Here is a 25,590-nt window from a genome sequence, read left to right on the forward strand (position 1 = left end):
TCACAATAGACATGATGGACATGATATTTATTTCAGTCTGAAAAGTTTATAACAACTTCGGAGTAACATGAAAACAAAGCAGAAACAAAACAGTTTTAGACCCCCCCCTCCCAGTCAGACAGTATTAGATAGCATAAGAGCATTTTTGCTAAGAAATAAAAAACATATCTCCCCCCTCAAGCAGTACAGAGTGCCTCTGTTAGTTCACCTGAGCAAACCTGAACACTAAGCTCCAGATTTCACTCCATGCACGCTTTTGTGCCCCCACCCCCCGCCCCCCGCCCGCCACATGAGGTTCAGCATCTGTTCTCTTCAAAAAGAACGAATTATAAGTGACTGCAGTTGATTTGATGGCTCTGTGTGGTCAACTATAATGAAATACACAACCCCCCCCACCACGCCAAATACACTTAATATTTTTGCCTTTTTTTCATATCTATAGTTTTATATATAAAATACTGTTTCATTCATGAAAGCTCTGTACAATAATGAGTCCATGTCTGACAGAGAATGTGCTTGTGTGTGCGTGCATGTGTGTGTGAGCTAAATACAATTGTCACAGCAAAGAGCTTTGTCTACCTCTGAGCTAAGGCGAGGAGTTTTACATCCTGTACACGAGATCTTCTCACAGATGAGCGTATGTTAACAGGTGGGGAGATGGGCGGGGGGGGGGCATCAATAACACTAACATAAAAAAAGAAAGAAGAGCACAGGGATGAGGAAGCAGCAAGCGGTCTCGTCAGTGCGTCTGTCATCCTGATGTTGGGAAGTCAAAGTGCGGTTTAGTAACCGTGGAGATCGTTTGCTCCTCATCAAAGACAAAACAAAAAGAGGGATTTGTGGTCAAACGTCCATCATGGCACCATGTTGGGGGGGGGGGGTTCTTTTCATTCTGAGGTACTTGTTAGAGACCGAGGTTATCTGTAAGAAGGTCTGTTCACTCAGTCTTCAGGATCAATTGAAGCTGTGTTGCACAGTAGCACCATTGTTGTTCTGGAAGACGAGCCATTTTTGGAATTCCACCTCAGCATCATGTCAGCAGGTGGGGGGGGGCGGTGGATGTGCCCCCGTCGTGTCCTCCATCATACCATCCGACTGTCTTTGCTCAGGGCGGAGCGAACTGTCCGCTTACGACGTCCTCTTCATGCAGACTGCACACCGGCTGATGCGCGAACGCAGGTTCCCCGCCTTCAGCGTCTCCGGCTCGGGCTTTCTGCAAGTGAAGAGGAGGGATACTCTTCGTCATGTTTTACTGACTCACAGACGTCTGAGAGGAGACGACTACCCACCTAAGAGGGTAGCGGGCTGGCTAAAAACAACAGATCTTGCAAGACAGAAAATAAGACCTTTTTCTTAAAACAAAGGTCTTTTTTCTTTCTTAAGATACAGTTTTTAAAACAGGTTTAGTATAAATCATCTGAAAGGTGCCGGTAAGGTCTTCTTACTTTTAGCAAATTAAGTTTTTGATTTTTGTTTTTTCTTGTTTTGCAATAGGTAAATCATTAATTGAACTGAAACAAAACTGTGACCCAAAAATCGAGGTTTGAACTAAATTGTAGAGAAAGTGAATTGTGGCATCCCTAGTGTGCTCATGCTCACCTGAACATCTCTGAAAAGTCCACGGTGGCCAGCCAGAAACTGTAGGAGTTCCCGTAGTAGTTGCACGTTCCTCTTCCGTGGCACTCTATGAAGGGGGAGCTCCGGAAACTCTCCAGGCAGGAGCCAGGGGAGGCCAGAGCCTGACCGGAGCCCTCTGCACCTGCACTGGTGTGCTGAGAAAAGAGGGGGGGTCACAAACAAGTAGATGAGAGACACTAAGAAGGAGACACTTCTACATTATGGAGCTGTGGATGGAACCTCAGGAAGTGCTTGCACATTTTAATGGCAGAACAGGCTAACTCCAGCGTACCATCATGAAGGAATATCCTATCCACAGCGTCTGCCAGCTCTGAGGACACTCAGGGATCTGGATGGTCTGGCTGTGGATGGCGATCACCATAGCCGGAGCTTCACACACTGAACACCTGCACAGACATTAACCTGTTCACATGTCTGGATACATACAGAGCCGCTCTGCTGTGCTGCTGCTGCAGTAACCTGCTAATGTGAGGCTTGATGGTTTCTCCTGTGACGGGGGACATGGGCATTTCGTTGGGGGTGGACAGCCAGTAGGAGTAGTCGTTGCGGGAAGCAAAGTTGCAGACGTTGTTGATGTTGCAGAACATGAAGGGCATGGTGCTGAACCTGCGCAGGCAGCTGCCGGCTGTGCCTGAAAGAGAAATCATGTATGAGTCTGCTGTAGTTTGACTTCAGGTTTCCTGGGGCAGACGGAGCGAGCCAGCATACCGAGGTCCTGCCCGTGAGCGCGCTCGTTGCCCTGAACGTACAGCAGTGAGTAGCCGTCATAGATCAGGTTGGTGCCGTCAGGGCAGTAGGGCACCTCTTGAGCCTGGCTGTGTCGAGTGATGAGGAAGCCATGGGCCGACGCTGAGCCTGGAGGACCGCTGGGACCCTGTGGGCCATCTGCACCTTGAGGACCAGGTCTGCCCGGCAGGCCTGCAGGTAGAAATCCCTGATAAGGTCTCTGAGCTGAGGTGTTTAGACAGGTGGCTCTGCTTCACTCACCAGGCTGCCCGGGAGGTCCAAGGTCTCCCTTCAGGCCAGGTGGGCCGTTGAAACCGGGAGGACCGTCCAGACCGGGATCACCTGGATCACCTGGGGGACCTGGGGGGAGGAGGAAACACCTGCTCTAGCTTAATTTGGTCTTTTAAGTGTTGTATTGGGGACAAAAACTTTAAATAAATTCAGCTGAAAGGCAAGGAATAATGAACCTTTAATGGACTTCAAATAACAGCAGTCCTGCCCACTGTCCTTCAATACACTCCCCACCTGCACCTCCTGCTTCATCTTTCTGGGTTTTCCTCCCCCTCCCTGGGTATTCTCTTCAAGCAATGCAACAGCACCATCCGCAGGTCTAAACTAGCATCTTCAGTAAACCCAACCATGTGTCTTATTTGTTTCCCCCAAACACACCAGACCTTAACTTTACTGTCTGAAATAAGGCTTTAAAAGGTGCTGCCTCTACAAGGTAGGAGGTTCCTGCCAAAGGCTCCCAGTTTGAATCCCGGATTGGTCCTTTTGTGTGGATCTCCAGCTTTTTACCCACAGTCTAAGGCATAACTATTACGGCACGTTCACACGGCATTTGCCTGATGTGTCCCTAGCTTTAGGTTAACTGGTGAGCGTGGGTCTGTGTGGTCCTGTGAAGGACCATGAGGTCCGTACCAACAGGGGGGGCTACAGAGAGCACCCCCACATCCTGATTAGGATGGAGCATAATCTGTGTGTTCAACAGGGGCAAAGATCTTAAAAGCCATAAAGTGAGGAACTGGATGCTTTAAAAACTGCAAAACCTTCTTTCAACCTGAAGGAAGTTCTCCTTCACCTCTCCAAAGTGGAAGAAGTTCCAGCTCCTTCCACACTCCTAAGCTCTGTTAGAAATAATTAAAAAAAAACAACCTCAAAATAAATCTGTAAAAACAGTCAAAACATTTGACTGTTTGCATCTAACCATTTCTGGAAAAAAAAACAAGAACAAACAACAGGAATGATTAAGCCTCAAGTGGTTTTCAAAGCATCTCTTTTGTTCTCTAAACACATGACTAAACTTCAATCAGTTTATTCCAGTCCTGATTCACCCACCTGGCTCTCCATTTTGACCTGGAGTCCCAGTCTGGCCTTTAGGACCAGGACTGCCGGGGGGACCAGGGGGCCCTCGCACTCCCTTCACAAAGCCAGGAGGGGGTTGTACAGCCGGATCACCAGGTGGACCTGGTGGAAGATTGAATGTTGTAAAGTCTGTATTGCCCAGTGAAACATCAACAAGAACGGACTCATTTTCAGCTAAAAGCCGAGGTGTAAACTCACCGGGTGGTCCCAGATTCCCAGGATCTCCAGGAAAGCCACTGGGACCCTGTGGACCCTGGTCGCCTTTTGGTCCTGGAAATAAAACAAGAAATAGTTCTTAGTTTGGCTTACTTAAACAATCATAAGTTAAAGTAAAAAATTATCCACCAACCAGGAAAACCTGGAACACCAGGCACTCCAGAGTCTCCTTTCAAACCAGGAAGACCACTACTTCCAGGGGAGCCCTTATGAAAAGCAGAAGAAGGTGGTTATATCAGGATCTGCTTTAAATCTCTGAGCAAAAAAAGAACCTTTCAGTCTGATGCGACAGACAAACTCACCGGAAATCCTGGAGTACCAGGATCACCCTTCTGTCCAGGGAAGCCTGGCTGGCCAGGAGAACCAGGAAAGCCCTTTTCACCTTTGACACCACCACCTCCTGGGAGCCCACGGGGACCTTCGGGTCCAGGTAGACCTTAAGATGCAAAAGATGAGAGAATCTGACCTCTTCCAACATTTCTGACTCAAACTTCATGTTTAAGCAGTGTGTGATGCAGGAGCATTCAATTGTTAAGACAGGAGTTCATGCTGAAATAAAACAAATGAGAAATAATGAAATAGGGATGATTCTGCAAAACGGAAAGCGGTGTGTGTGTGTGCACAAAGAGTATTACTCCACACCCCCAATCAAAATCAGAATAAGATCAGCAGAAAGTTTGAACCACAATCTGTGCTTCACAGCGATCAAACGTTGGCTCTAACCTGCAGGACCTACGAATCCCACAATTCCCCGGAAAAGTGGAGCCGGGTTGGTTCACGGGGCACAGATGGAGAAGCGGGTTTAGCCAGCAGCAGAACAGAAACAGTCACAGCAGAACATAGCTGCATTTTAGCTTTCAGAGCTCACCTCATCATCATGACCTCTGACAGGTATCGACTCTGTTACCAGCAGGAAAGACGTCAGATTTCATTTTTACACAGAAATCCCAGAAATAAGACTAAAATATTCCATAAATCAGGCACTATATTACTATATTAGATCATTCTGTCCCACTCTGGGTTATATTGGATAATTCTGAGTTACTTTTACCTTATTTTACATTAATATTCAATGTTCAAATTTACTCTAGATTAGTATAGGTTATATTTGTATTTCTATAAATTACAGTGACACAAGTTACTCTGTAGTGCCCTGGATTATTCTAAATTAATTTAGATTCTCTAAATTTAAAGATTTTCTAAAGTGGATTTGGGTCCCCTGGATTATCGATTCCTGTCAGAGATGAGATGATGAAGCTGATACTAAACTCTGGAGGTTTGATTTGAAACACAAAATCCACACGATCGCGACAGCATGAAGGCAGAGAGGAAAAACCGCATTTATCATTTGTGGAGTGCAGAAAGTGTGATCAGCCATAGCAGGGATCCTGGAGAACCAGGAAAGTAGGTTCTCTACTGCAGAACTTGAAGCAGCAGAAAAGTTTCTGGAGTTAGTTTCTTCTCAGGTTGTTTTATCATCCGGGTCAGAGTCAAAGTCTGCAGCATAAACCTGTGATCCAGATTCTGTTTTATAGAAGCATGCATGTGATAGAGCACATGGCAGTGAACATGATGGTGGATGTGCCTTGTGCACGTGAAGAAGTAGGTGACGGTGCACGTGGCAGACCATGTGTCTCGTGCACAGTTCGAGCACTGACTGGGGTGACAGTGCTGCCTAAATGCAACAGAAGTCAAGATGACTTTTTTCTGACCTGGGACGCCTGCAGGGGTGGACCCAAAGGTTGGTCACGAGGAGGTGGGGCAGCACCACAGTGGGTGGAGCCATGGCACAGGAAATATGGAGCAGAGTTTTTTAAGCATCATTTCATGTCTCCTTGTGTTCATCCTCACACAGAAATGGAGCATTGACTTAAAACCTCAGAGGTCCTTCATAAATATTTATTCTTAAGTGAACAGGAAGTCATTTCTGACTGGCTTAGAGGGGCTGACCACTGCAAACGCACAGCTGATGAACAGAATGATCAGTTTGGTGACAGAAGAAGGAAAAGTCTGAAAAAAACTTTTAAAAATCCTGTGGATCTTCAGAAGAAAATGCTTGGCACATGAACCTGTAGGTAGAAGATTTGTGAGTGATCTCGCTATAATGCCTCCATGAACAAAGAAGGACAAGATGAAACAAGATGTTTTTCTCCTCATCTTCCTTCAGGACCATTATCTGACAGCTTCAGTGGGACTTCACTGGGAGTTTTAAGGGGTCAAAAATGTTTTTTCCTGTTTGCTGTCAACCAATCAAGGGATGCACCTAGTTTTCCTGGGTTCACAAACACACAAACACCTACACACACCCACACACAAACTGTATACCAGGGGTGCTCATTACGTTGCACCTGTGGATCCCAGGCAATCAGTAATAATAATAATAATAAACTTTTTTTATATAGCACCTTTCAAGATAAAAAATCACAAAGTGCTTCCCAATAAAACAGAGTAAAACACTTAGTATAAAAACAGAATCAGAAAATAGCTATTTTAAAAAGGGTTTGTTTTTAGCTGCTTATTAAAAGAAAACACTGAGTCTATAGATCTGAGGCTGAGAGGAAGGGAGTTCCAGAGGGATGAAGCCACTGCTGCAAAGGCTCCATCACCTTTAGTATTAACCAGGTTCTCCTAACAGCAAGCAGACCCTGGTCACCTGATCTCAGGGACCTGCTGGGAGTGGATGGTTGCACAAGGTGTCTTATATAGACTGGTGCTTGGTTGTAAAGAGCTCTGTATGTTAAAACCAGGATTTCAAAATGCAGTTGGAAACGGATGGGGAGCCAGTGCAGCTGGATTAGTAACAGTAACAGATCAGTAACAGGTGCATTGCATAGAGAGCTTCCCACAGATCTGACTTTTTCAATAAAAAAGGATAAAAAACTTTCACAATCCCCATTGGAATGGATGGGACCAGCAGGTGGACTAGGCATAACAATATAATTAATGGTGTTAAATAGCACCTTAGGATTACCCCTGCTTTTAGAAATGAGATTGGAAAAGTATGGAGCCCTCGCATCACTAACAGCACTGTTGAAAGAAACTCAAAGCGGTACAGGAGATTAACATGTAGGTGAGTTCTCTTCCATAAGTGTTCAGCTTTTCTGCAAGACTGTTTTAGATGGTGAATACTGTCATTTATCCAAGGAGATACCTTAGTGACAGGTGCAAGTCTAGTCTTCTTGGGACAGACTTTATCCAAATTGGAAAGACAATAACTGTCCAAAAGACATAATAAATAATTAAGATCAATGCACGAGTGAAAACCAATTGAAAAGAATCAGAAAAATCAGCCGAGAGTTTAGAATGTGAGAGCTGATTTCTCTGTGTGCAGTCAAGAGAAAAAAAATATGTTGGTGGGAAATAAAAATCTCTTCAGAAAAAATGCAGTCCATATTTACACCTCAAAGTAAGTGTGCCACCTTTAACATGCACATGTTGAATAAAGTTAAAAGAGTCCATGACACTGCTAAAACCTTTCACAGTCTCAGTCTTGCTTCCAATCTCACCTTTTATGATCTAGATCAATGTCTCCTAACTCAGGTCTTTGAGGCACACTGCTCTGCATACTAGCAATGCTACTGAGATAAAACACACCTGATTTAGCTCATCATCAACCTATAAAGAAACATTACAGCGTCTGTCATAGGAGCCTGCGGTGTTTAGGTAGGTTTAACAGAAAACTTGTAGGACAGTATATCCTGACAACCAGGAATGGGAAACACTGATCTGAAGCTGCGTTCACATCACATTCGGCAGCGCACGTTCAAGCAACCACTTCCAATGAAAAGTCTATGTAAACGAGCATAAATGCGTATTTTGGGCATTCACATTCAAAATGTTTGTGTTCATGCGTCGCTATGCAAGTTTCTACAAACATTTCCGAGCTCAAAGTGGAAAACCCATGGCCACTGAATGCGTGTTTAAAGTTAAACCGGTTGAACTTTGACCAATCAGGGACTTGGATTTGGTAGTGACATTTGGATGGCGTCCCTTTACATTTGTGGAAATGCTAACTGTTTGAAAATTGATCATGGAAGAGAAAAAAATAATTGCAGTTTGTGCCAAGTTTGTTTGATTTATATGACACCAAGTCTTTCAGATATCAGAATAGAGCTGTGAAAGCAAAAACCTGGCGCAAGATTCATGAGATTTACTCTACTTTGACATTTCGCACCAAGCCTCTTTCAACTGTAGGTGGTGGACATGCGCTAGTATCGGGTAGTGACAGTCCAGTCTAAACACCATGGGATAAAAGTGCATTCTTGAATGTGCATCAAATGCCTGGTGTGGACATAGCTTAACAGATGTGGGACGGTGGAAACTTTCTGCCCTCCAGAAAGCTTTCTGCCCCACTACAATGTGACAAATCAAATTGCTGTTGTTCGCGAACACCACTGGTGTTCAATTGTTTTTCTTTTCTTTATAGATCACTCTCAAAATGTAAACATTTGTTTTTCTGACAGTCTGTGAGCCTCTAAAGATCAACCCACACCTAATCAGAAACACAAGACAAGACGCTGGTGATGAACACTAAATGGGATTTACCTTCTCTGCCAGGTAGTCCGGGTAGTCCCTGGAGACCTTTAGGGCCTTGCATAGAACGTCCCGGGGACCCAGGATTACCTGGGTTACCAGGAACACCTGGGGCACCATTAAAGCCAGGATCTCCTTTTGGACCAGGAAAACCTGGAATACCAGGTGGACCAGGAGGACCTAGGTCTCCCTTCATGCCTTAAGAGGCAGCAACAGAAAGAAAAGTGAACACAAACAACAAATACATTCACAATAAACAAAGGGAAGCAGCGCAAACTCACCCGGGATACCTGGGAGCCCAGAAGGACCAGGACCACCAAAACCTGGAAGTCCTGGAGGGGAAAATATAAACCAATCAAACTAAAGTAATTATATCCAAGAAAAATGCACACAGAGGACAATTTATGACATACCTGGCTCTCCTTTGATTCCAGGGGGTCCTGGAATTCCATCCCGACCTGCTTGACCTTTCTCTCCACGGAGCCCTGGTGGCCCAGTCAAACCTGGCTCTCCCGGTCTACCTGGACTACCTAGGGGACCTGGAATACCAGGTTCCCCATCTAGACCCTTAGGGCCTGTGGGTCCTGGAGATCCTAATAGACAGAAGAACAGTCTATTAGTGAAGATTTTTAGACATTTTCAATTAAGTTGAACTCCTAATAAAAAAGACAACAATTTCCATCCCAATAAAAAAAGACAACAATTTCAAATCTAAGATGTTCTTTTGGAGGAAGTGAAACTGAAGGCAATGGTGATAGGCAGGTTTCATTAATAATTTTCAGATCTTATTGAAACCATTTCTAAACCTTATTCTGATCCACAATTACCTATGAATCCTGGCAGACCTGGCTCCCCCTTAGCACCTGGTCCTCCTGGTCCTCCCGGAAGTCCAGGTAATCCTGAACTTCCTTTTGATCCTGGATTTCCTGGGAATCCTGGCTGGCCTGGATCACCCTACAGGAGAAGTTGAAGCATGAAGAAAAGAGTTTTCCAACCTCAGACATGTTAGCTGCAGCATCTGCTACCTTCTGCCCCTTCATTCCTGCAGGTCCAACGCCAGCAGAGCCGGGTTCACCTTTGCTTCCTGGGAAACCGGGCGCTCCTGGTTGACCTGGTAATCCTGGCCTTCCTGAAATACCTGGCAGACCTTTCAGGCCTGAAGGCCCTGAGGAATTACCCCAGAAAAACAGAAAAGGTTGGTGCTTCCAAAACATCACAACAAGTGACTGTCCTTTCTTAATGAATGAGGCTTTGGAACTGAATTCAGGAAAAGTGTTTGTTAGAAAATAACGTTTAAAAAAAGTAGTTTACTGCGAAGTTTTTAACTAAAGCCTTGTTGTAACAAAAAATAAATAAAATCATAAGTTAAAGCTGAGGAGAACATTAGATATGGAGGGAGGTTCGAATAGCAGCTGGACAAATCCAGTGCGTCCTCCTTAAGCTACTGATACATGTTGGACAATGATAACACAACACAAAAACACACTTATAAACTGTCCTCAGGGAATTTCAGGACAAAACCTCTCACTAACCTGGAATTCCCATATCGCCCATGTTGCCCTTTGGACCTGGAAATCCAGGACTACCTGGACTTCCAGGAAAACCAGAATCTCCCTTAGGTCCTGCAAAAAAGAGAATCTAACTATAAAAAAACATTAGCTGAATATTTCTGTCGATGTATCTAAGAGCAGTTAGTTCCAGACCTTGTGGTCCCGGTGTTCCAGGGCGTCCATCTGTTCCGGGAAGACCAGGGTCACCGGGAAGTCCAGCGATGCCTTTCTGCCCTGGAAAACCTGCAAGGCCTGAAGACAACACATGGCCAGAATTCATCTTTACTGCAGATGCAGCTAAATTATCTCAGACAAGTTTTGCATGAAGTCTTAAAATACCTGGTGGTCCAGGATCTCCTTTAATTCCTTTAATGTTCTCCGGTGGCCTGGCGATTCCTGGAGGGCCTGGAATACCAGGATCTCCCCTGTCTCCTTTTGGACCAATGGGGCCTTGTGGACCATCTCTTCCTGGAAAGCCTGGATCACCTATGATGAAAATTTTTTTAGGAGTTCCTTCTGTTGTTGGATGTGAACCTTGAGAAAGATCTAGCCTAGAAGAGATGTTAGAATTAAGGCTCTTCAGGTCGGACATGCTCTGCTGTACACAGAACTCCTGTTTAGACTAACTCGTGAACTGAAAATGCAAGAAGATTGGTAAATTTTCACATGTAAGGAATCTTGGAATGAGTGCAAATACCTTTAAATCCTGGAGCACCAGGAATTCCTGGACCCCCTGGTCCTCCAGGAGGTCCAGGAGGACCCATGGGACCCAAGTCACCTTTCTGACCTGAAACAGTCAAACAATTGTAAGGAACACATCACAAGCTAAAAACTGCAGGTTAATGTGTCAGAACAACACAATAACACATCTCTATTCCTGAAGGTCATATCCACAAATAAAGGAATAAATAGATATGAACCTGCACCAGCTGTGAAGCTCAGGGGACAAAGGGTAGGTAACCCCCCCCCCCCCCCCCCACACACACACACAAACAGTTCAATCAATCAATCAATCAATCAACCAACCATCTTAGGTGTTCCCAGATGTATAGCTTAGATGTCCTCAGGCAACTAATTGCTTCTTCACTTCCTTAAAAACCCTGAGCGGTGTATGAAACCTTCTGTTGTCCAGCTCAATTTAAGGCGCACAGGAAGTGGAGGTTATATATAACTGCCCATAGGACTCCTGTAGAACGCTCACACCAGTAACACTTTGATTGTCTAATTTCCTAAATTCTAAAAAAAGATGCACGCACTTATCCCTTGAAAAGCACTAATGGACTTCTTGTGCATTGCAGATGATTCGGTAGGCTGAAAGCATGAAAGAATCTGCACGATGTGCCAGCATTTCACCTACTTACCTTACTTATTACCCTTGGACGTTTTTTTAAATGTTCCCTTCAACCTTCCACCAGCAGCATGCTCGTATTTAAAAAAATGTGTAAAAAAATGAGGGATCTACAAGCTTACAGCGCAATCTACAACTTAGATTTTTCTTGTGGGCAACCTGCGTTTGCCCATTTTTCGTCCGCAGAAAGCCTACCTGTCAGGGCAGGTGTGACTAAGGCTTTAAAAGTTGTCACACAGAATTTTTACAGAAATCTTTCTTCCTAGTGTTTTTCAGTCCATTGAGAAAGAAAAACAAGACCGCTGCTTCAGGGCTACAATGTATTATATTTTACCGGGAGATCCAGGAAAGCCATCGCGTCCAGGACCTCCAGGTGGTCCTGGAGATCCGACTGGTCCTTGGCTACCTGGGAAACCAGGACTTCCTCTTTCTCCTGGTTGACCTGGCATGTCTCTACCTGGAATACCGGGGTCTCCTTTTGCTCCCTTCGATCCAGGAAACCCTGCATCAAGAAATGAAGAATTCAGTCTGGAGTTATAGTGTCACATTTTCTCTAATGCATAGACCCCAAACAGTCTTGAAGATTTAACTGCACAGAATCAGAGGGAGCAGTATAATAAAGGTAGGGGTGAGGTCACAGCTGGAGACACATTGGATGGAAGGATGGCAAAGTGTTAAATGAATCTATGTAAAATGATGGACTGTGCTGTCTCTGCTGATCATCAGGGGAGACATCAGTGGATTAGTGCAATTAAATGCAAAGACAGCACAGAACTAAAGACGCTCTGCAGTTTTAGCAGTAGTACGCTAACTTTGTTATCAGCGGATTTTGTGTACATGCTGGATCAATTGTTCCAGTGATTACAGCATCACTTAAATGCTGACGCTCTTAACAACACCAGTTTTAATTTCATTTTCATAATTTCAGTCATGAGCATAAGAACACCTTTGCTTCCTTTGGTAATTTAGAGCAAAAGAAGTCTAAAGTATAATCAGACATCACGATGGAGATGGTCCAGGCTCTTATTGGGCTTCAGATCTTTGGCTGTGTAAATATCAAGAGCTTGTCACTTTACTAAACATGGGGTAGAACTTCTGGTATAAGCAGCTCAGCAAAGACTGATTTCTGATATGGGTCACATAGTCCAGTTAAAACACCTTTTACAATATAACTCCTTGATTTTCTTTCTAATTCCATTTAAATATATTTATCATTGTTATTTTGAGATTTTTTTTAGCTGATTAACACTGTAAAGCGAATGTTGGGCTTTTCTACACATAAAACCTCTCGTATTTATGTATAGATACGCAAGTTTCTACGACTGTTGTCAGGCTCTAAGTACAAACGTGTGGCCAACGTGTGTTAAACTAAGTTGCACTTTGACCAATCAGTGACATTTATTTGGTAGTAACATATGGATGGCGTCCCCTTTAATTCAAGGAAGTGCCAACCGTTTGAAAATTGATCATAAAGGAGAAATTAAAAATTGGGCTTTGTGCCTGGCTGGAAATATATGACAAGATTTGCACTGCCGGCCCATCAGGTATGTAATGACAACACAAATATGCTGAAGGACAGCCTTATGCACATTCAAAACTGCAGCAGTCTGCCGCCTTTTTTGAATACAACAGCTCTCAATGACCTACCAGGTGATCCTGGTGAACCAGGAAATCCAGGAGGACCTATGGGCCCAGGGAGACCAGAAGATGGGGATCCAGGTGGTCCCCGAGGTCCAGGATTACCGGGTGTTCCAGGCTCACCTGAACAAGGACAAACGTAACTCACACCTCTGTCAGATTACTGACTGGATCTTAATTATTCTCCTGAAAAGGTTTAAATGAATGCCAAAGGTTTCCTTCCAGCCTCAAGATTACCTTTGGGACCTGGAGTTCCATCGAATCCAGAACGTCCTGGCTGGCCAGGACTTCCAGGAAAACCAGGATCTCCCTTTGGTCCAGGAAAACCCTTTTGTCCTTGTAATCCTGGTTGACCTGGAGGCCCAGGAAGTCCAAAACCAGGCTCCCCCTACCACAAACACAAACAAACTTAGATTTGTTTTTGCCACTGCATCCATTAAACTTTTACACATGATCCCACCTTGGGTCCAGGGAGCCCTGGCTGGCCAGGAAATCCATCTACTCCAGGTCTCCCTGGTTCAGCAGGTGCACCTGGCTGACCTGCAATACCTGGGAATCCTGAAGCAGAAATGGGTAAATTGAGAAAGTCCAAATGGAGGTTGTGATTAGACATAAAGATATGGAGAAGAAAAACAGAAAAGGATGGTTGAAAAGCAGAGGTAAAAGATATAAGTGAGCAGATAACCTTTAGGTCCAGGAAGACCAGGCAGTCCACTTCCTGGGACTCCAGGATCACCCTTCACACCTGGTAAACCAGGGAAACCTGGCTGTCCAGGCTGACCTGGGGAACCTGATGGAGGCAGAACAGTGTTATCATGGTTGACCTGAACAGGAACCTGCTCTGTTGTGAAGACTGTATACCTGATGGACCTGGACGTCCTGGGTCACCATCCTGTCCTCTGGGTCCTGGTAAACCTTTCTCGGCCACTGCTAGACCCGGTTCACCTTTAGGACCTATGAGACCACATTGGACGGCACGGTAATTTTAAGGTGAGCCCACAGAACCAGCTCTGATCAACCATGACCATGCAAACCAACCCTCATCTACACTCACAGACTAGATCTACATGTATCTTTTTACCTGGAGGTCCAGATGGTCCTGTTCTTCCAGACACACCCTGTACACCTTTCTCTCCTTGTGGTCCTGGAGGTCCATAACCAGGGGAACCAGGAGGACCTCTGTCTCCAGGGATGCCAGGTATACCTGGTTCACCAGGTGGCCCTGGCTCTCCTTTCGTCCGTGAAGAACCCTGCATGCGGGGGTCAGACATGTCAGATAGGACACAAAATGTGGGTTGTAAACAACTCAAAGCAACTAACAGGGACTCCTTTGGGCCCAGGAGGTCCAGGTTGTCCATCCTGACCGGGTCGACCGTCCAAACCAGATGGACCGGGCAACCCAGGAAAGCCGGTGTCCCCTTTCTCTCCCTTCAGACCTGAAACGGCGACAACTTCCCCTGGATCTCCCTTGTCCCCACGGAAACCTTGAGGCCCCTGAGGACCAGGATTTCCCTGGAAGAAAGAGGGAAACTCAGCCAGTAAGTTTCCATGAAACTGGAGCGAAATGTGTTCCAAAACGCTGAGAGTCACCAAGCGCAGGAATTATCAGCCATTTCTGTCATTTGTTAACAAATGTGTCTTAAAAAAAGATCTGCATCCTTTGTGATGGAGAAAGAGATGGTTGTTCTGAAAGACCGCCCCCCTTTTCCTTAGAGGAGGGATTTGTAATTAAAGGTCAGTGAATCACAGAATCCTCTAAACTGAAGTTCTTCAGTACTAGAAAACAAAATCACTCACAGGAGGTCCGACGGGACCAGCTGGGCCTGGGAATCCTCTATCCCCCTTGAATCCTTGAGGGCCAGGCGATCCTGACAGAACAACAGATGTTACCCTTTATCAACATCTTCTTCAGAGAGACAACGTCTTGGGAAACATTTTTTGCTAAAACCTCACAAAAATCATGGGAAATTTCTAATGAACTACTGCCGCTCTGCAGAAACTATGTCCTAGAGAGAATGACACAGGTTCTTAGATTTTGGCTAAAAAAGGCGTAATCATAACCAAAAGACCACTGGAAATGCTTTTAGAATAGATCAAAAGATGTGAGATTTTAATAAGCAATGTCTTAAAAGGACGAAAAACAATCTTTCACAACCAAACAAGCAAATAAATAAATGAATAAATAACCATGACAAATCAACGTCTTTCAGGAAAAAAAAAAACCTTTCTTTCTCTGCTTTCTGATTTTTTTGATAAAACGAATTGAAGGATTGTCATGGCACACATTGATCACCACGGGCATCAGCAGAACTGTCACACTTATGAGCTTACCAGGAAATCCAGGCTGTCCGGGAGGTCCCGGGGGCCCAGGGATGCCGTTGGTGACCCCAAAGCAGTTCACACAGGTCTCCCCCTTCTCACCTGAAACACCAGCAGGAGACCAGAGTCACAAGGCTGCTTGCAGTCCGAACTCTTCCAAGAAGGAAACCTCACCTTTCTGACCCTGCTCCCCTTGGAAACCCCTGTCTCCTAAGGTTCCAGGAAGCCCAGGTGGCCCAGGAATGCAGCTCTGTCCAGGTGTGGAAAAACCTTGAGGTCCAGGTGGCCCTGGTGGACCAGGAAGCCCAGGACCTCCTTGACGTCCTGGTGGGCCCGGCAAAGAGATCCCTGGATCCCCAGGTCTTCCTTTTTGACCCTTCTCTCCTGGATACCCCGGAGTTCCAGGCACACCTCTGCCTCCTGTAGCTGGGCGCCCCGGTTCTCCTGGAGGTCCGGTGAAACCTGGAGAAAAACGGAGGGTCAATGAAGCAAAAGCTTTTGCAATGAACAACAACATTTCCAACTATTTCTTTTCATTTTTGTTTATTTTTCTTTTGGTTAGAAGCTGTTCAGGCTGCAGCTCACAGGATAAATTCTGAAACATGTCGCCATGGCGACCAGTACTCCTCATTTATAACAGATTGAGCTGGTCCTCAGAGCTGCAGCGTTTACCTTGTGGTCCTCTTTCGCCTTTGAGTCCTGGTGATCCCGGTATACCTGGCTCACCCTTTGGCCCAACCCGACCTGGTTCCGTGTCAGGAATAACCTGATCATTACACAAAGAGCAAGAAAAACCACAAACACTGTCAACATCATAACAAATGACGATATTCTACACAAAGAAAGAAGAAGGTTCTCAGCCATCCAATGAGGAAATGCCATATTTGGATTATTAAAAAGCTTTGCAACTTTTTGAATAAAGCTGGTTAAAAAACACAGTTCAGAAGAAACAGATCAAAAGACTAGAGATTAAAGATACAAATGCCTTCATCTAAGTGGCCGAAGATGTGAAATAGACCGTTTGTTTATCTGGTGTCCTAGCATCAAACATACTTGAATGAAAGCTGTTAGACCTGCAGAATATTGAAATTGTGGGAATTAACATGTGGTTTTCTTTTCCAAATACAATCATATATTGTTTGAACAGTTTATCTTGGAAGAAATGGCCGCCACCTCCCTAAGCTTTTAACAGGGGCCAGTGCGTTGGGAGGAAGCATAAAATAATATGTGCTTTAAATCTCCATATCTCTCTCTTTTTTTAAACACACAGATCTTAAAGTAAATCAAACCTTTTATGAATAATTTGCTCCAGAGGATTCACAGATTACACAGGCCAGTTGATTTAGCGTAATGTCAGCAGATATACTTCACTCGCTTTCAACCTTGCGGCTTATTCAATGATGCGGCTAATTTATGCATTTTTTTCTTTTTTCATGCATTTTTTCTACCGAACACTAGGGGCGCTTGAGCAGAAAGGGTAAGAGTGAGACAGCGGGAATACGTTATATGTGTCGATGAAGACGCAAGTTTAATGTAAATGCCTGCTTTGTGAATGCATAGCACCAACAGACCCTCATCATGGAAAATGCAAGAAGAAATGCATTTGATGCAGCTTTCAAATTAAAAGCAATCGTTAAAAGCAGTGTGAAAATATCCACCATCACCAACGGGTTTGGAAAAGCCGGTCTGCTGCGTGACGGAGAGGACAGCGCAAGCTCAGGATGGAATTTGCCTAAGGATGAGAGTGACACTGACAGCGACAACGAAGGAGACACTGAGAGAGTGGCGAAGAATATCTGACGCTATTCCAATCCGACACTGAGGAGGAAGACTTGCATGGTTTCAGTGCACAGGAGTCCCGTCTATAAGTTACTGCTGCTCTCGGTGACTTTTACCGGTATGTTTTTTTAACCAGCCCTGTTAGTGCTGTTACTAACACATTGCTGCTGTGTTACTGCCGCATCACAGGCACTGTTTGGAATAGAGCTGTGACGGTGCCGGATTTTTGATCACCGCGGTGATGAAGCAGCAGGAGTTGCGGTGTCGCGGTTTATGGCAAATGAATACCGGTACAAGTAATAATTACAACGCACTATTCATTATTAACAAATACCAGTAACAACTAACTACTAACTAATGAAATAACTGCATAGGTGTTATAGAATGAGTATGTGTGTCAGTGAGCTAAGTGTGTAAGAGGAAGGAGCGCGAACAGAGCGAGAGTGAGTGAGAGCGCTCTCTAGGAAGGTAAATATGCTCCTAAAAGAACGCATTTTTGCACTTGAGAACTTGTAATATAGAATGTGAGAACTTGCTTACCAAAAATCTGCATCTGTGTGTAAAAATCTTCTGCTGTGAACTGACAAATTCCCATTTGCATGTGTTCATTTAGAGTTACAACTTCAACTCTGTGATTACAACTGCTCAAATTTGCTTCTGCGTGTGCTCGAATCTGCTGGCGCAAAGCACAGGTGCGCTACAACCGCGTTCTGAATTCTGACACATTCCTTGCGAGAAACTTGTGTCAAAAAGGATCTGTGTCCGAAAATGGAACGAGGGGGGAGGGAGGGTTGGAGGAGGCGGAGTCAACCAATCAGAGTGCAGGACTCAGAGAACTTGGTAAAGTTAGAAAGATCCTCACAGATTCGGACTTCCTGCTTCAATAACTCTTCTGATAAACGTTCAAATGTGACAAAAGTCTCTCAATCATTTTGTATTAACACAGAGAGTGAACTAAAGAAAAAAGTCTGTTTTTTCCTGCATTTGAATGAGAAATTATCTCTTCATGCTTTAATGCAGACACGTAGCGAGAAGGCTGCCAACGGACCGTCAGCAGGAAAATCATCTTTGTTGTAGCAGGACAACAGGGCCAGGGTTATTGAGCACCTTTATTATATTTAATATGTATTAACATTTGAAAAAATATATTAGATTAGATCAACGCGTTCCCCGCGGCTGTCGCTGACCCAGGCGCTGGGCAACGGCTGGGTCTGCGCGACCTCTGTGCTCTGCCGTCGGTCAGCGGGATCCTCACCTCTCCTTCCTCCGCCTCCAGCCGTCACCCAGCGCCTCAGGTCAAATCTACAAGTGCGTTCTTTTTGGAGCATATTTACCTTCATAGCTCCCTCCTCTTTCTTACACAGACGTGCGCGGATGTGTATCAGCACATACACATCCTCATTCTACAACACATGTTTTAATGTGGGCACATGCGGCTTATAGACAGATGTGGCTTATGTATGTACAAAATGGTTCATCCTTTAAAAATGTAATACATGCGGCTTATAATCAGGTGCGCTTTATAGTCCGGAAATACTGGTAAATAAAAATAATCAATGCTAAAAAAAGAAAAAAAGAAAGAAAGTATGAATTTTTTTTAAATGATTAAAAATGAAAATTCCTTCAGTCAAAGAGACAAAATTGAGGGTAAAAAGAGCTGGTTCATATTCATCATATATTTGTAATCTATTTTTCTATGCTATATTTTTATTCTAATCTATTTATTATTGTTTTAATTTGTTTAAAACTATTTTCTTTAAGGAGTTATGTCACTAAACTGACCTTCACTCTCTTGTTTTCATCTGCAAAAAACATTAGATACTGAAAATAATTCAAAAATAAGAACCTTCACCGACACTTTATGTTCCAGATCGATATTACTTTCCGTCACAGTAACGCATGCAGTTTGTTTAATTTATGTTTTAAAAATCCAACATTATTCTTCATTTTAGAGCGATAATTACATGACCTGAATTGTATTTTTTACTAAACTCCATCAAATATATAAAGATCGCAAATCAGCTATCTCAGACGTACTGATATTTTTGAGAACAGATTTTTATGATCAGAGTATTCGAGTACTCATTTCACTCCCAACCGTCACTTCCAGTTGTTCTAACAAATGGGAGATTCCACCACAATGTTTTTAATGAAACACTAAAGGAGGCTTTGAAGAGCCAGTGAAGGGAGTTGAAACTCTGTGTATAAACAGTCCCATGTCTACATTCATACGCTGATGGAGGCAGAGCTCCCATGCAAGGGACCATCCAGGTAACCGGGAGGAATATATTGCCCAAAAACACTTTAACACACATGGGAGGGGGGGCGGAGCATAAATTGAACCTGCATTTAGAAGTTGACTGCTCTAATTCTGCATCATGATCATCCATATCTGGGCTTTTTTCTTTTTTAAACTTGTCCTGTCCAACAGCTGAGAGCTGAAGGCCTCTTGTGTTGGACATGTTTTACTTTTGTTAGGGTTATGTAATTATCATTTGCTTACACACTTTAAATCACTATAGTATGATTGGCTCAGTTCTATCTTTCAGTAAGAGTTACATGTTTATTTGTACATTGTTGTTTAGTAAATAGTAAATTTTAGTAAATAGTAAATGCTACTTATTAATAGTAATATATATATATATATATATATATATATATATATATATATATATATATATATATATATATATATATATATATATATATATATATGCAAGTCACGACACACCAACCTGTGCACAGCCTGGATTGATTACAAGACGGCCTATGACTCAATGCCACACACATGGATCACTGAATGCTTGGAGAAGTACAACATCAACAGGACTCTAAGAGCCTTCATAGGAAACTCAATGAAGCTGTGGAAAACCACCCTTGAAGCCAATGGGAAGCCACTTGCACAAGTGTCCATCAAATGTGGGATATACCAAGGTGATGCTCTGTCCCCACTGCTGTTCTGCATAGGTCTGAACCCCCTCAGCCAAATAATCAACAAGACTGGCTATGGATACCGACTCAGAAATGGGGCCAACATCAGTCACCTCCTCTACATGGATAATATCAAGCTATATGCTAAGAGCAAGCGTGACATTGACTCCCTGATCCACACCACCAGGATCTACAGTACTGACATTGGGATGTCATTCGGGCTCGAGAAATGCAGCCGGATGGTGACAAAGAGAGGCAAGGTAATCCACACAGGAGGGGTCTCACTCCCAGAAGGAACAATAGCAGACATTGAGGACAGTTACAAGTACCTTGGAATCCCACAGGCAAATGGCAACCTGGAGCAGGCAACAAGGAAAGCTGCAACAGCTAAATACCTCCAACGAGTAAGGCAAGTCCTGAGAAGCCAGCTCAATGGCAAAAATAAGACCCGGGCAATAAACAGCTACGCACTGCCCGTTATCAGATACCCTGCAGGAATAATAAGATGGCCAAAGGAAGAGATACAGACCACGGATGTTAAAACACGAAAGCTCCTCACCATGCATGGAGGGTTCCATCCCAAATTCACCACCCTGAGACTGTATGCTAGCCGCAAGGAAGGAGGCCGAGGACTAGTGAGCGTAGAAGCCACTATCCAGGATGAAACATCCAAGATCCATGAGTACATCAAGCTCAAGGCCCCAACTGACAGTGTGCTCAGTGAATATCTCAGGCAATGGAGAACAGAGGATACAGTGCTGGAGGACAGATCCTCATGGGAGGACAAACCCCTGCATGGGATGTACCACCGGACCATAACTGAAGTGGCTGATATCAAGAAGTCCTACCAATGGCTAGAAAGGGCTGGCCTACAGGACAGCACCGAAGCGCTCATCCTGGCAGCCCAGGAACAAGCCCTGAGCACCAGAGCAATAGAGGCTCAGATCTACCACACCAGACAAGACCCAAGGTGTAGGCTGTGCAAAGAAGCGCCTGAAACAATCCAGCACATAACTGCAGGGTGTAAGATGCTGGCAGGGAAAGCATACATGGAGCGCCACAATCAAGTGGCTGGAATAATATACAGGAACATGTGTGCAGAATATGGACTGGAAACCCCAAGGTCAAAATGGGAAACACCTCTGAAGGTGGTAGAGAATGAGAGGGCAAAGATCCTGTGGGACTTCCAGATCCAGACTGATAGGATGGTAATGGCGAACCAACCAGACATTGTAGTGGTGGATAAAGAACAGAGGAAAGCTGTTGTGGTGGATGTGGCAGTGCCAAGCGATGGGAACATCAGGAAGAAGGAACATGAGAAACTGGAGAAATACCAGGGACTCAGAGAAGAACTGGAGAAAGCCTGGAAAGTGAAGGTGACAGTGGTGCCTGTGGTAATTGGAGCACTTGGGGCAGTAACCCCCAAGCTGGAGGAGTGGCTACAACTGATCCCTGGAAAGACCTCAGACCTCTCAGTCCAGAAAAGCGCAGTGCTAGGAACAGCTAAGATACTGCGTAGGACCCTCAAGCTCCCAGGCCTCTGGTAGAGGACCCGAGCTTGGAGGAGAAACCACCCGCGGAGGGTGAGAGGGGCGTTTTTATATATATATATAAAATAAATATATATATAAAATAAAATATATATACGCACACAGGTAGATCTTCAAGACATTGTCGACTCAAAAGTAGCTCACATGCCAAAAAAGTGTGAGCATCCCTGATCAAGGTCCTAAAGAGGAAGAACTGGACCACCCCACGGTGGGAAGGACCATACCAAGTCCTCCTAAAAACACCCATGGCAATAAGGATAGCTGAACGCCCCAGCTGGATACATCTCAGTCACTGTAAGTTGCAGCGTGCACCAGAGCCCTACAGAAGGCTGTTGTGGTGAAGTCTGACTACAAAAGGGTTCCGTCTTTTAGTGGTGGTTCGTCTCAATCGTCAGCAAAGAAACCAGCCGAACCCAACATCCACTAGAACTTGGATCTTTGAAGTGACTCTGCAACCTAGCAGCATGGAAGGCCCACTGCTGTGAGACCGCAGCAAGTGGATGCAGAGCTGCGCTGTGACTGTAGCATGTCTTCTTGTTGCCCTGACTTTCCTAGCAATGGAGAAACCAGGAAAAGGCGGTACCAACCTAGCCCGCAGGTCATGGGATCTGTATGATCTTAGCACACATCCTGGCTACAACCGATCTAACGGAGACACATCTTCATGAATAACTGTCCGTAACGACGGAAAAATTTTGCGTCAGAGTTCAACATGATCACCCTACAAATGACTCCCAATACTGGAGTCCCATGGGAGTTCCGCATCTGGGGTGGAGGACCAAAATTCGGACAATCACTTTTTCCATGGATCGGAGTAGCAGAAGTAAGAGACCTCATCGAGATCAACAAATACGCATTGCTGAGACTCCTTAACACCACCTACAAGTTTTCTAATGCATCAGCAGCAGAGATGTCGGCCATAAGAACTGTGGTACTGCAAAACCAACTCGTGCTCAAACTCCTAACTGCATCATCGGGAGGCATGTGCAAAATGGATGGAGACACCTGCTGCACTTTCATCCCGGACAGCACCAGTGATGGACAGGACATTTCTACCGTACTACACGACTTAACGGAGCTGCAAGCTTATGTTAAGTGTGCAACTCCTGGTGCCAGTCCCACCTTTGACATCTGGTCCTGGCTTACATCAGGTTATTGACACCTATACTCGTCGTTTTGTGCATGTTTAGTCTTTTTACAACATGTGCTCTGCCTTGTGTCATGTCCATGATCACAAAGGCCATCATCCGTTACCAGCTTGTCCAACAACCTGAAGAGGACCCCTCCCCATGTGAATTCTCCTGCTTCAAAGGCATCGTTTGAATCTTTCACTGAAAATGTCACAAACAAGTGGTGAAATGATGTTTTGATGCCTCGTTCTTATGATTAAATAACCATGTTTCACATTTGTACCTGCCATTTATCTGTGTTTACTTATGACGTGTTTGAAATGATAAAAAGGGAGGGATGTTAGGGTTATGTAATTATCATTTGCTTACACACTTTAATCACCATAATATGATTGTCTCAGTTCTATCTTTCAATAAGAAAACAATGACCTGAAAAGTTGTGATTATACAAGAATTTGATGTTCCTGTACTGCTTGATTGAATGACCCACTTTTATGTTATCAACCCTGGCTACCAATAAAACCAGACTGGATACACTGAGAAGGCAGAACTGCTCTGTGACAGTTCGTGCTGTCACATACCGATTCTCCTTCTGCAGAAGTCTCGCAAAGGTTCTCATCTCCTGTGTGGTTCTTCTTCTTCTGCTTTATTAAGTAGTCAGAACCCTGACAACTTTAACAACAGGGGTTATGAATCTTCTGACAAACCAGAGGTATGTCTGAATAAGCCCCTTTTGTAATCGAGGCCAAACTTTATTCATTTTAATCATATTTGAAAATCTTTTGTGTTGGACTGAAAGGAAAAGGAAAGGAGGGAGGAAGAGATCTGGTCTTTTTTCAGGTTGACCGGCCCCAACAGCGTTTTCTGAATCTGAGTGTGCACTAAGCTGTGAATCCCGTCTGTGCTTGCTGCTGAGACTTTCAAACAGAAATGCTTTGTTTGGGAATTCTGGTATCTTTGGACTCACCTCTCCTGGAGGACCTGGGAATCCACGGTCCCCCTTTTGACCCTGCAGAATCAGAGAAATTGGAATATTCCATCATGCCAGCTATAAAATGACTTAGTTGAAAAGCAGATAAAACGTAATAATGAACCCACAGCTGATCCATCCCGGCCTGGCAGACCTGGCAGGCCTGGTTCCCCTTTGAATCCCTGAAAACAGAAAAAGTGGAACAGGTGATGGAGACGTCTGGGAAACACATTGTTCTCAGTAGATACTCTGAACTCACAGGGTTTCCCTGTGGACCTGGATCGCCGTCTTTTCCCGGTTTTCCCTGGAAGACATGGTAAAAGACAGTCAGGTTTGTGTGGGAGGCTCACCCTCATCACATGAAGATCACTTATTAAAAAGGTGTGATAATGCATTGGAGTGAGGGTCTGAAAACTGGGTGCAGATGCTTTTCTGGACTTACTCGTTTGCCTGGTTCTCCGGGTTCTCCTTTCTCTCCTTTCCTTCCACCGGATGGACCCTGAAACAAGGGAAACATACATGTTGAGGCAGAGGAACTCCAGAGGAACACAGATCCAACGTGGAGATCAGAACAGATGCTTACGGGAGGTCCCGGGGGGCCCGGATCACCCCGAAGCCCAGGATATCCGGGGTCACCCTTCAGAACAAAAGCACACTTTAATTGAGGCAGTGACCATGGAAACTGAGTGGTGTCTGTGAAGCGAACAGTTCACTGTCAGTAGCCAGGTAGGTTTTGAGCAGATGAAGCTCATGATCCCTAACATTCACAGATGCAGAGGTGAATCCTTTTGGATCATTCTGACCACCTGATCTGACCTGAACGCTGTCATAACTTGTTTTTAAACAACAGAAAATCGACAACTTTAAAAACAGCCCCCTGTCCTTCACCCCTCCATCAAAGGTTGTTTTCTGCAGGACTGTGAGGGGAAACCGTGCACCTTATCTCCTCTCTGAATCACATCCACTGGTGGTCCACTTTGCTCCTCCTGTTTTCCAGGAGGACCTGGAGGTCCCGGTAGACCCATATCCCCCTGTGAACAAAAATGAAAAACAAGCATAAGAACATCATCATCATCATCATCTCAGACTTTCACTGTTTTCTGCTGCAGTCTGACCTTCTGTCCTTTTGCTCCTTCAAACTTCAGAGCCATGTTACCCTGTCAGGATAAATCAGAATAAAGGTCAAATAATCTGATTAAGGAATAATAAAAAGTTTTCCAAGAGAAAAGTCTACCTTTGGGCCAGGAGGACCAGGTGGACCGGGTTGACCCTAGAAACACAGAACCAGCAGGTAAAGAAGTTTGCATTATGAAAAAATTAGAGATAAACATGCATCAGCCCTCCGTTACCTGATAACCTCTCGGTCCTGGGGGGCCAATTGGACCCTGGAAGCCAGGAGGGCCTGGAGTTCCCTGAAGAGGAGAAGATCCAGATTCAATATTCCTGTTTTCTTTAGCTTGATGATTCCTGCTGCAGAGGATTGTCCGACACCCTCACAATATCTTTTACTTATTTATCATATGGAGAAAGTTAAACAGTTGACGGACAAACATGGAGACACCCCCACCCCAGTTTCCTCAGACTTACAGCTCTCATCCTTTAGAAGCATGTAAACAAACAAACAAGAAGAATTACTAAAACAAGTCAAGTTGGAGTGTCTGGGTGGAGCATGAAGGTACCACACCCTAAGATTTCACAGCTCCACCTGAACTTAGTGACCTCAGCTGAGACTGGATATAATGCCGCCCCTTCCTCTGATGGCACTGACCGGAAGTCCAGGTGATCCCGGTAATCCCACTGCTCCTTTATTTCCAAAAACAGGATCAGGAATCACGTCACCGGGTTCACCCTGCGGAGGAGGAAAAACACTGGTGTCACAGGACAGAAGTGAGCAACA

General features: G+C 44.6%; 1 protein-coding gene across 4 annotated transcripts in view; it reads right to left on the reverse strand.

Moving 5' to 3' along the window:
• col4a5 (collagen, type IV, alpha 5 (Alport syndrome)) overlaps positions 1–25,590 on the reverse strand; it is a 62,554-nt gene continuing 36,964 nt past the window's right edge. The window contains exons 9-50 of one of the 4 annotated variants that reach the window (XM_011487662.4): positions 25,462–25,542; positions 25,043–25,105; positions 24,928–24,963; positions 24,809–24,850; positions 24,632–24,724; positions 24,277–24,330; positions 24,136–24,192; positions 23,953–23,997; positions 23,822–23,875; positions 23,691–23,732; positions 16,006–16,099; positions 15,508–15,795; positions 15,346–15,435; positions 14,812–14,882; positions 14,335–14,526; positions 14,096–14,264; positions 13,876–13,968; positions 13,700–13,804; positions 13,475–13,572; positions 13,252–13,402; positions 13,024–13,137; positions 11,711–11,878; positions 10,726–10,815; positions 10,368–10,514; positions 10,182–10,280; positions 10,011–10,100; positions 9,504–9,643; positions 9,306–9,432; positions 8,892–9,071; positions 8,760–8,810; positions 8,491–8,676; positions 5,658–5,666; positions 4,248–4,381; positions 4,079–4,151; positions 3,928–3,999; positions 3,703–3,831; positions 2,626–2,724; positions 2,347–2,556; positions 2,098–2,269; positions 1,910–2,024; positions 1,600–1,772; positions 1–1,213 (exon numbers count right to left, since the gene is read on the reverse strand). In XM_011487662.4, coding sequence (XP_011485964.1) covers positions 1,129–1,213; positions 1,600–1,772; positions 1,910–2,024; positions 2,098–2,269; positions 2,347–2,556; positions 2,626–2,724; positions 3,703–3,831; positions 3,928–3,999; positions 4,079–4,151; positions 4,248–4,381; positions 5,658–5,666; positions 8,491–8,676; positions 8,760–8,810; positions 8,892–9,071; positions 9,306–9,432; positions 9,504–9,643; positions 10,011–10,100; positions 10,182–10,280; positions 10,368–10,514; positions 10,726–10,815; positions 11,711–11,878; positions 13,024–13,137; positions 13,252–13,402; positions 13,475–13,572; positions 13,700–13,804; positions 13,876–13,968; positions 14,096–14,264; positions 14,335–14,526; positions 14,812–14,882; positions 15,346–15,435; positions 15,508–15,795; positions 16,006–16,099; positions 23,691–23,732; positions 23,822–23,875; positions 23,953–23,997; positions 24,136–24,192; positions 24,277–24,330; positions 24,632–24,724; positions 24,809–24,850; positions 24,928–24,963; positions 25,043–25,105; positions 25,462–25,542 — 4,581 coding nt within the window. In that variant the 3' untranslated portion in view covers positions 1–1,128. Of the gene's footprint in view, positions 1,214–1,599; positions 1,773–1,909; positions 2,025–2,097; positions 2,270–2,346; positions 2,557–2,625; positions 2,725–3,702; positions 3,832–3,927; positions 4,000–4,078; positions 4,152–4,247; positions 4,382–5,657; positions 5,667–8,490; positions 8,677–8,759; positions 8,811–8,891; positions 9,072–9,305; positions 9,433–9,503; positions 9,644–10,010; positions 10,101–10,181; positions 10,281–10,367; positions 10,515–10,725; positions 10,816–11,710; positions 11,879–13,023; positions 13,138–13,251; positions 13,403–13,474; positions 13,573–13,699; positions 13,805–13,875; positions 13,969–14,095; positions 14,265–14,334; positions 14,527–14,811; positions 14,883–15,345; positions 15,436–15,502; positions 15,796–16,005; positions 16,100–23,690; positions 23,733–23,821; positions 23,876–23,952; positions 23,998–24,135; positions 24,193–24,276; positions 24,331–24,631; positions 24,725–24,808; positions 24,851–24,927; positions 24,964–25,042; positions 25,106–25,461; positions 25,543–25,590 lie in introns of all 4 variants that reach the window. The other 3 variants (XM_078935941.1, XM_011487663.4, XM_078935942.1) reach the window with 3 other exon arrangements.

Source organism: Oryzias latipes, chromosome 18 (assembly GCF_053564925.1).
Source record: "Oryzias latipes strain Hd-rR chromosome 18, Olatipes_Hd-rR_3.1".
Lineage (NCBI taxonomy): Eukaryota > Metazoa > Chordata > Actinopteri > Beloniformes > Adrianichthyidae > Oryzias > Oryzias latipes.